The sequence below is a fragment of the Glycine max genome, chromosome 16 (assembly GCF_000004515.6).
Source record: "Glycine max cultivar Williams 82 chromosome 16, Glycine_max_v4.0, whole genome shotgun sequence".
Classification (NCBI taxonomy): Eukaryota; Viridiplantae; Streptophyta; class Magnoliopsida; order Fabales; family Fabaceae; genus Glycine; species Glycine max.
The window spans coordinates 22,518,795-22,529,342 of record NC_038252.2 but is presented as its reverse complement, the minus strand read 5'-3'; the positions used below and the strand labels follow the sequence as shown (position 1 = coordinate 22,529,342).

Here is a 10,548-nt window from a genome sequence, read left to right as displayed (position 1 = left end):
TTTCTTCTCAAGCAAATCATATCCCCCACGTGAAAGTACGTGAGGGCAGTCGTTGTGTTTTTGAATTGATTGTGCTCGTTTCCTAATACCCTATAATGTGACATACATAATTGCGGAGATTTTTTTGAAATTAAAATAATCAAATTGGTAAAAAAATATTCATTTGAAGTTACCATAAACAGATTCAACTAACCTCCCAGTTAGGTGTCAGGCGGGTTTCTTCAAATTGTTTCCACACTTCAAGATCTAGTCCATATTTTGTCACAACATCCTGTGTTTGTTGACCTTCAGTCTTAGCAAACACAAATTTGCTAGTCAATGTGGACTTAAATTGCCGCCATCTCGTCGCTACTATTGACATAACCTTCGTCTTCACCTTCGTAGCTTCTGCGATATCAAACTTTGCCTACATAAATACATTAGTCAAAATTTGTGGAAAAAGGTAGCCAAATGTATATCATTATACAATACTAGCAATCAACAATTTAATGACAATGTTCTGCCACAATACCCCCAGTAAAGCAAAAGCATCCAATCAGCATATAATGTAAGTTTACCATGCAGTCACAGCCATCAAATTTAACATCCAAATTGAAGAAATAATAAATGAAAAAAAAATTGTGACACTCACTAATAACAGTTATTGCCTTAAAGTATGAATTCCTAGAAAAACTTGTTTTCATGGTTTGTTAAGAACATGCTTCAGCCTTCGCACAAATTGAGTTTTTATCAATGATGTTATTGATAATCCATGTACATTGATAATTCTTAAGTAATTTGAAATCATTACTAAAACATTGATTTCTCATGTTTTCTGCACAGTACTAAAAACAACAGAGTAATAATCAAAACTTATGGCATACGCAGTTTATTCACTAGTAAAACAAAAGAAAAGTCGGTGCAGGTGATTAGTGAATTCATCTTCCAACTATGCAGATACTATTTGCTGTTTTCCAAAATTTAGGTGCTAGAATTTCATGGTTCAATCACAAATTACCTTTATGTTGATGTTGTTATCACAAATTACCAACTATGCATTATAATTAATTTGTGGACATCATACCACCTATTTAACACCTAACATCTAATTAAATATTGAGATACATGGTTAAAAAATATAAATATAATAAATTATATGATGTGATAGAAGAAGAAACAAAATATAGTCAAAGTGTTTAAAATAGAAGAATACCTACCTTTTATTACAAATTTAAAAAAATATGAAGAGGTATTTATGTCTCACAAGGCGACAAAAAAGGTCTGAATGTATGCTGTAAGAGGTATTTACGTTTGATGCCTAATTATCTCCAAAGAAACATGTCTTAAATTAATTCAAAATCTTACGTAAAATAAGCCAAGAAATTGACAGATCAAAAAACCAAAAGCTGGTAACAGAATTGCAAAAAAAAGGACCAGCAGTGCTAGTATTGAAAATTTTATTTCAGCTATGTACAAACAGGTTATTCAACCAAGAAGCAATGTGCCCTTCAATCCAAAAACTTACTAAAAATGAATCTGAAATCCACAAATAATGCACTAACAACAAATCTACACATTTTGCAAGCAAGGAAAGTTCACAAGCCTAGGCATCATCACTCCAATCAAATGTCTCAGCAATTAACTTCAAACTAGATAAGCTCAGCAGCAACAGAATTAAAATTCTTCGAATTCGAAGCAGAAACCCCATCCTGTTTCGAAGTAGTCTCACTCTGACCTAAAATGTGGAATATCTTCCACTCCCAAACCTGCTGGAGCTACCAGATACTTGTTCAATTGAATTAGAACTATGTTCCGTCCCATCAACATCTCTAAGAAATTCAGGCTCCTTAGTGGTAACCATGAAGTCCATCAAGTTGCGGCTGAACCCCAAATCAGAATACACCCTCAAGGCATCCTAGATATGAAAATAGATACTACTAGATATAGCAGTGGCAGAACATAAAAAAAAAACTGATATATTGAATAATATCACAATAAAGCACCCATATATATGTTCATATCCTCTATTGTCAAATCAGACAAAGAACTCATATGACTGTGTCTCATTCCTTATGCAGTAGCCATAAAGCCAAATGAAAACAAGCTAAGACTAAGGCCTAATGATTTCAAAAAATAATACATTAAAGTACATGCTTCTTTTACTTATTTTGACAGTCTCATGCTATCATATATAAACATATTATGTATAAACATAATATTTTGACAGTCTCATGCTTCCTTCATTTTTTATTTGCCATTCAGCTACACGTGTTTTATTTTTGTATCCTTATACAAATTAAAGGAATTGTAATTAAAAATGTATGTGCCTAGTAAAATAATTGCTGCAATGGCATGTTGAAGAGTTAAACAGTATCAGAGGCAAAGAAGTTAACATAGACAATCAAAGGCTTGAGAAGGGAGATTATAGTGAAGTCAAATGAATCACTGCAGCCCAGGTCTAATTCTAATTCTTAATTATGCCAGGGAGATTATAGTGAAGTCAAAGGAATCACTGCAGCACATGTTAAAAAATTGTCTTATTATAAATTTATTAATATTTATAAAATTAAGTTAAAATTTAAAATGATAGGTATCATAATTTGTGATTAGCAAGTACTTTATATTATCAGTAGATCACCTTTAAATTCATATTTATATTTAAAAAACGACCTAAGTAGATTAACAAAATTAGATATTGAAGTAAAATTGTAATTAAAAAAATACCACATAATTTAAAAGTTACATTTTAAATTACTTGTTTAGCTGTTATTCCTTATGGTTCGAGTAATAATAACGATAACAATTCAGCCTGAATTGTTTTAGATTAATTTTCTTTTTTGCAGAAAACAAATACGGGAACGAGCAACAATTTGAAGGTTGTACATTCAGGAACTAAAGAATTTAAAATAGCTAGTAATAAGAGGGATTTGTTTTTGGGATTTTCTGAGCACCAATAGCGGGTACGCTAGAAGCTTGCACTTGAGGAGGGAAGCATATTGGCAGCTAATGAACAACTTTCTTAACTATTTGCCGTTCAGATTTGACTGTTTCTTTTGGTAATATGTAAATATAAATAGTATAAGGCTATGGCTTATGGACATGGTCTTTTTGACCCCTAACAATCTTAGAAGTCAATATAGACCATGTTTTTACGCCATAGCTTATACTATTGTGATGTACATATTAACAAGAAGAACCAGGAAAGTCTGAAGGACAAGTAGTTAAGAAAGTTGTTCATTATCTACAAACATCCTTCCCTCCTCAAGTGCAAGCTTCTTGCGTAGCCGCTCTTGGTGCTCAGAAAATCCCAAAAACAAATCCCTCTTATTACTAGCTATTTTGAATTCTTTAGTTCCTGAATGTACAACTTTCAAATTGTTGGTCGTTCCCCTCTTTGTTTTATGCAAAAAATGAAATCAATATCAAACAAAACATGCATACAATTGTCATCGTTATTGCTACTTGAACCATAAGGAATAACATCTAAAGAAGTACCTTAAAACGTTTATTTATTTTTTTTGGTTTTTTTTGGTTTTTTTTGAATTACAATTTTACTTCAATATCTAATTTTTTAATGTACTTAGGTGGAGGATGTTGACGAAGAGAAGGAGAAGGAAGAAAAAAATTTAAAGAAGATTAAGGAAGTGTCACATTTTTTTTTCCTCAGCAAGGAAGTGTCACATGAATGCTCGTTGGTGAACAAGCATAAGGCCATTTGGATGACAGAGCCTAAGGAGATCACAAAGGAGGAGTATTATGCTTTCTACAAGAGTCTCACCAATGACTGGAAGAGCATTTGCCTGTGAAGCACTTCTCAGGTGAGGGACACTTGGACTTTAAGCCTATCCTCTTTGTTCCTAAGAGGGCACCTTTTGACAAGTTGACACAAGGAAGAAGCCTAACAATATTAAGCTTGGTGTGATTTAAACAAGGAAATAACTTAAGACTTGCAATTGTAACTTACCTCTTCATCTCTTTTATGTTAAAGTTGTTGACAATGTGCATGGCACAATAAACAAGGAAATAACTTCTGCCTGCTCATACAAAGATGTTGCTTCCAAGGATTCTGCAGACGAATCTGTGATGTCCCCAGCACAAACTGCTAGACATGAATTTTTAGCATGCTAAAAATTGTCCTACCCCACCCCAGCAACTGCAAGATTTAAGTTCTATTGGAACAGTAAATACAGGGCTGAAAACTGTAAATAAGACTGATAAACTTGTGCACCCTATGAAGATTTTAGTTTCTAACATTCTGTTCAATACTAAATTTCATATACCAGAAGTTAGGTTTGACTAATCTTTCTGGATTCTATATGGTGAGGATGACCAAGTAACTGTTAAATCAATCAGCAAGCAACTCCATGATGTGGTGTGGCCTCGAGCTTAGATAAGACACTAGAGCTGTATACATGAATATGTTGTATGTTTCTATTGCAGGTAGAGACACCTGAAAATTTGAAGTTTGTGTTCTCAGACAATATCAATTACCTTAGAAATATTTGATAGAAAGTAGAAATAATAAAACAAGGATTTGTTTCTTTGCTGACCCAAATAATGTCTTCGAAGAGGCCAAAGAAGTCTTGTTTGGGAAATATTTTTGGAAGGCCCTTTCAATAATTGTTATTTGATTAATTTCATGTTTGTTCTCTAAGTTCTCTTATACCATTTGAAGCCGGAGAAGATCTCAAGTAAACTTTTGTTTTGCAAACTTTAGCTTCCTTGTCTCAGATAACAGAAACATATCCTTAAATTACTCAAGCAGATTGGCATAATTTACTTGAAGCAGACTAATCAATTCAAGATACAAGTAACTTTTGCCAAGCTTAAAATTAAATTATGTGGGAGCAGAAACAAAGTTAATTTTTGATACATAAGAGGCTAAGAGGTTTGAAAGTAAGATTTTAATAGTGCATTATCTAACAATCAATAGTATTTCTAATTGAGCAAAGGGTACTTGCATGATAGTACCATAATACAGGTATTAAAGATTTGAAGAAATTTAATGAGGCCTTGCTGGGCAAATGGGGCTGGGAATTGGCAACTAATCAGAATCACTTTTGGGCCAGAATTGTAATGTCCAAGTATGGTGGCTGGAATGCTCTGATTCATGGCAGAAACTCCACAGCTTTCTCTAACTGGTGGAAGGACTTAAAATCTATTTTCCAGCAGCAGCACACTAATAGGCTGTCCAATAATTTGTGTTGGAAGTTGGGTAATGGGGCTAAAATCAGGTTCTGGAAGGATAAATGGAGGGAGGATGATTTAACTCTTCAAGAAAAATACCCTACTTTGTATCAAGTGAGCTACCAGCAGGATTTTTCTATCAGCCTAATGGGAATTCTTGTTGATAATAAATGGGAATGGAGGATGCAATGGAGGAGAAACTTCTTTGACCATGAAATCGATGGTAGCAGCCTTTATGGATGAGATTGATGCTGTCCAGATTTGCCCAACCAGTATGGACTCCCTTATTTGGAAGGCTGATCCTAGTGGAGCCTATTCCACAAAGTCAGCCTACAATATCCTCAAGAATGATGGCAGATCTGTTAATGACGACAGAGCTTTTAAGATTATTTGGAATCTGAAAATCCCCCCAAGAGCAATTGCCTTCTCTTGGAGAATTTTCAGAAATAGATTGCCTACTAAGGCTAACTTGAGGAAGAGACACATCACTTTGCCTTCGTATAGGTGCCCGTTATGTGATAGTGAAGAGGAAGATATTGGCCACATCATGTTCTCATGCAGAATCACTAGGAATTTATGGTGGGAGGCTTTGAGATGGGTCAATAAAGTGGGCCCTTTCCTCATTGAACCTAAAAATCATTTTATGCAATTCTCTCATTGGAATCGCAAAAGCTTTATAGACAATAGATGGGAGGTATTAACTGCTATTAAGTATTAACTGAGCTTGTATAATTCTAAGTGTCTGTTAAAAACAAAAAAGAAAAGAAGTTCCTATTAATCATAATATTTGGAGGGCCACTGGATTATGTGGATTGGAAAGCAATGCTTTATTTGGCGGTGCAAGTGGGTAGGCAGCTATTTTCATAGCTTTAGGAAATTTGGGATGTTTACAGTGATACAAATCAATTTATTCCATACAAAAATAGTATAACATAAAAATCAAACTTATGGTTACATTAGCATAAAAAATAATATGCATTACCCTATTAAGTATTTAAGGATAAAAATACTACCCCTGCTCCCTAACACAAAACCCATGCCAATTTTCATTTGTTTAAGTTATCAATTTAAATTTGTGAACTTATTATACACATGATTTGTTCTGGTCTCTAACTTTGATCTGCCACTATTTGTTCTCAACCTCATCTAACTAACTAATATTCATGTTTAAAATAAAAACTGCCCTTGTGCTGTTCTTTACAAATATAGGAGTCTTGGATAGTGATTAACTATTCAAATAAAGGACAAGTCATTTAAAATAAAGGGCATCAAACACATGTAGAGATTATAAAGGACAACTATTTGTTATAGTCAATTATGTTTTTAACAGAAAAATTGATTCTTAATTCAAATATTGTAATTGGTATGAAGGACTTACTAGAATGTCATTCCACACAATCTCCTTTAGCATTTCAGGTACGTCTTTCCAATTATGTGGATAATGGGAACCTTTTTCTCGCGCCACTACGCCTAGGTAGCTGTGGAACTTTTCACGCATCGGTCCGGATGCTCTCCCGGTAGCGGGATCCACATAAACAGCCGGTCTGGGCTGATCCACGGTTCTTAATGTCAATGTTCTCAGCCGTGTCGTTGTTCTACTCCTCTTGGAAGTCGCCTCTGATTGACCATCGGACTGTGGAGGAGACGTCGGATCTGTGGCCATGATCCTGTAAATAAAATACACAATTAATATTAACGATTACATTTAGACATTAACAAAAGCAAAGGCGTAATACTAACATAATCATTATATTTACACATTAAACAAAGCATTACTTTCGCACTCAGCCTGTAGGGATGTTTTCCCATAGACCTTCATCATGATCTACACGATTTGCATGTCCATCATCCACTTCATCAGCTTCATTCATTGAAGGCAATTGTTTTGAAAAACCAGACATTTGACCAATGTCAAGGGTTGACTCATCATTATGGTAATTCATTCCACTTGGTCTTCCTTGCAGAGCCACAGACAAACTTGAATTACATGGATCTTGTACATAGAAAACTTGTCTGGCTTGTCTGCCATAATGAAAGGTTCGTCTATATATGCCACCTTACTAAGGTCTACCAAAGTAAATCCCAATGGATCTTGAAACACACCCGTTGTCCCGTTCACCCACTGACACTTAAAAACAGGCACTCTAAATGATGTATAATCAACCTCCCAAATTTCTTGAATGACACCAAAGTAAGACATGGATGCTTGAATGGGGTTGTTATCCGATGTACTGGAAAAGTGCTCCGAATCAGCATCAACATAGACCCCACTGTTTTGTACCGAACTTTTATCATCTTGGGACTTTGTGTAGAATGAATAATTGTTAATGTCATACCCCTTCCATGTAGGGACATTCAAATTTGGGCCAATGGCTAACAATGTCAGTCGTCTGGAAACACTTTTATCAGCAAGTATTGTTTGTCTAAACCAATTTATGAAAGTTTTGTTGTGCTCTTGCAATACCCTCATCATGTTCATTTTGGGGTGACTATCTCTAACATGTTTTTTGTGAGCCACTATGTACAGAAACACGTCTGTTGTGTTGTTTAATATATACAAATGTGCTTGTGACACGTCATGTCTAGTCATTGTCACAACATTGTATCCACGAGTACCCTTGCCGGCTATTGGCTGGTCATGCCGGGATGCAGGAACACCGACAGGTTTCAACGAGTCAATGTACTGTGAGGCAAACTCAATGCATTCTTCAGCAACGTATCTTTCCACTATTGAGGCCTCTGGTCGATGTCGATTCTTCGTATAACCCTTTAAGACCTTCATGTACCGCTCAACTGGATACATCCATCTAAAATACGTAGGACCACAACACCTTATTTCCCTTACCAGATGAACAACTAAGTGTACCATAATGTCAAAAAATGAAGGAGGGAAAAACATCTCCATTTGAAAAAGGACAACGACAACCTCATCTTCCAAAGCATCCAACTGTTTAGGGTCAATGACCTTGGCACATATAGCATTAAAAATGAAACACAAGCGACTGATTGCAACACGGACCTTCTCAGGCAATGTTCCGCGGATTGCAACAGGCAAAAGTTGTTGCATTAACACATGACAATCATGTGATTTCAAGCCAACCAACTTAAGCTCATTCACAGACACAAGACTCTTGATGTTTGAAGAGTAGCCTTGTGGGACTTTGATATTACGCAAGCATTCACAAAAACTTCTCTTTTCAGCTGTTGACATTGTGTAACAGGCTGGGGGCAGATATGTCCTGTTACCTTTTGAGATAGGATGCAACACCTGACGTATACCCATGTCAACCAAGTCTTGACGACACTTGAAACCATCCTTTGTCTTGCCTTTAATGTTTAGGAGGGTCCCAATTAAAGAATCACAAACATTTTTCTCGACATGCATGACGTCTATACAATGCCTAACATGATGATCGGACCAGTACGGAAGATCAAAGAAAATAGACTTCTTTTTCCACATGTTTGAAGTGGATGATGGTTTTTTTTGGGACTTGCCGAACATATTTACGACATCCTTGACCCGCTGATATACTTCATCGCCAGTTAATGGATTTGGCGCGGTTTCATGTTCTTGACTTCCATCGAATGCCTTCTTCAATCGTCGATACGGATGATACTGTTTGAGAAATCTTCGATGCCTAGTATACACAGTCTTCTTTCCATGTTTAAGTTGGCGGAAACTTGTATTCTGCTCACATATAGGACATGCGTGATGTCCTTTGACACTATATCCACTTAAATTTCCGTAGGCTGGAAAGTCATTGATGGTACAAAAAACCATTGCACGCAACTTGAAACATGCTGCAAATTTGCGTCCCATACATCAACCCCTTCATCCCACAATTTCCGCAAATCGTCAATTAACGGTCTTAGATATACGTCAATATCATTACCTGGTTGTCTTGGACCAGCTATCATCATACTCAGCATAACATACTTTCGCTTCATGCACAACCACGGAGGGAGATTATAAATGAACAGCAAAACGGGCCACGAGCTATGGTTAGTAGTTAAGGTTCCAAATGGGTTCATTCCGTCCGTTGCAAGACCAAGCCTTAAATTTCTAGGCTCGACCCCAAATTCAGGATACAGACGATCAATTTCCTTCCATTGCGGGCTATCTGCAGGATGTCGCATCAATCCATCTGATTTTCTGGTATTTGCATGCCATATAAGGTTCTTTGCATCTTCCCCATTAGCAAACAACCGCTTAAACCTTGGTATTATTGGGAGATACCAGCACACCTTTGCTGGACGGCGGTCCGCGTCTGAGACTAGTACAGTAGAATCTCCGTTGGTCGGTCTGTACCGAGAAACCCCACACACAGGGCAGTAATCTAGTTCAGCAAAATCATCTTTGTACAAAATGCAGTCATTACAACATGCATGAATTTTTTCGTACTGCATCCCAACTGGACATAAAATCTTCTTTGCTTGGTAGTGATTCTTTGGCAAGACGTTATCAGCAGGAAGCATGTTTGTCAACAACATCAGCAACTCACTAAAACTCTTGTCACTCCACCCAAATCGAGCCTTCAAGTTAACCAGAGCTAACACAGCTGACAATTTTGTGAAAGATATGCAGCCGGAATACAAAGGCATTTTTGAATCAACTTCTATGTTGTCATACAACGCTGCATGTGCCTCTTCAAACCCCTCTTGCCCAAGATCGCGAATCATTTCTTCTATAGGATTTCCGCTGTCTGTAGTAACATCGTCAGCCTGTGACATGTCAGCTGTATCGAGGGATTCCCCATGCCATATCCACTTTGTGTAGCTACGAATTATTCCCTCACAAATAAGATGAGTTCTTATGTCATCAATTGTTTGGCGCCTCCCATTTCCACACTTCACACATGGACAAAAAAATTTTCCCCACATAGGTTGCGCTTTACTTTGAGCAAACAGCAAAAACTCTTCAACACCATTCTCGTACTCTTCAGTTATACGTGATGCGTTCATCCAACTTCGATCCATGTTACACCTTCTATGTCAAACGTTAGTGGCTTAGGGGTTACTTGACATGCATCACAAGCATAGAGCACCAATTGCAGTAGAAAACACACCAGAACTGCACCTTTTGTACAAAACGCTGCAGTGGAAAACACATTAGCAATTGCAGTTAGTTGGGCCAGCAATACTAACAAGAAAAATGGTGCATGGCTGTTTCAAGGGATTCGACATTTTTCAGTTTGTTGGCCTCTATTACCAATGCTTATAAGAAAAAATCAAGAAAAACTGCACAAACGACAACATCGAAATTTAATGACGAAAGTGGTGCAATTGAAATTCAACATCATTTTTTAAACATTTATAAAATCAAATCAGCTGAATTTGGGAAAAATAATCTATGTCAAAGTAGCTGATTTCTAGTGGTAGAAG

General features: G+C 36.5%; 1 protein-coding gene across 1 annotated transcript; it reads right to left on the bottom strand.

The window, feature by feature from the left end:
• Positions 1-7,105: 7,105 nt before the first annotated feature.
• On the bottom strand, positions 7,106-10,143 carry LOC112999583 (uncharacterized). The gene is made up of 2 exons (XM_041010354.1): positions 9,060-10,143; positions 7,106-8,967 (listed from the first exon to the last, which is right to left on the bottom strand). The coding sequence occupies exons 1-2, from the start codon at positions 10,141-10,143 to the stop codon at positions 7,106-7,108; spliced, it is 2,946 nt and encodes a 981-aa protein (XP_040866288.1).
• Positions 10,144-10,548: the final 405 nt, after the last annotated feature.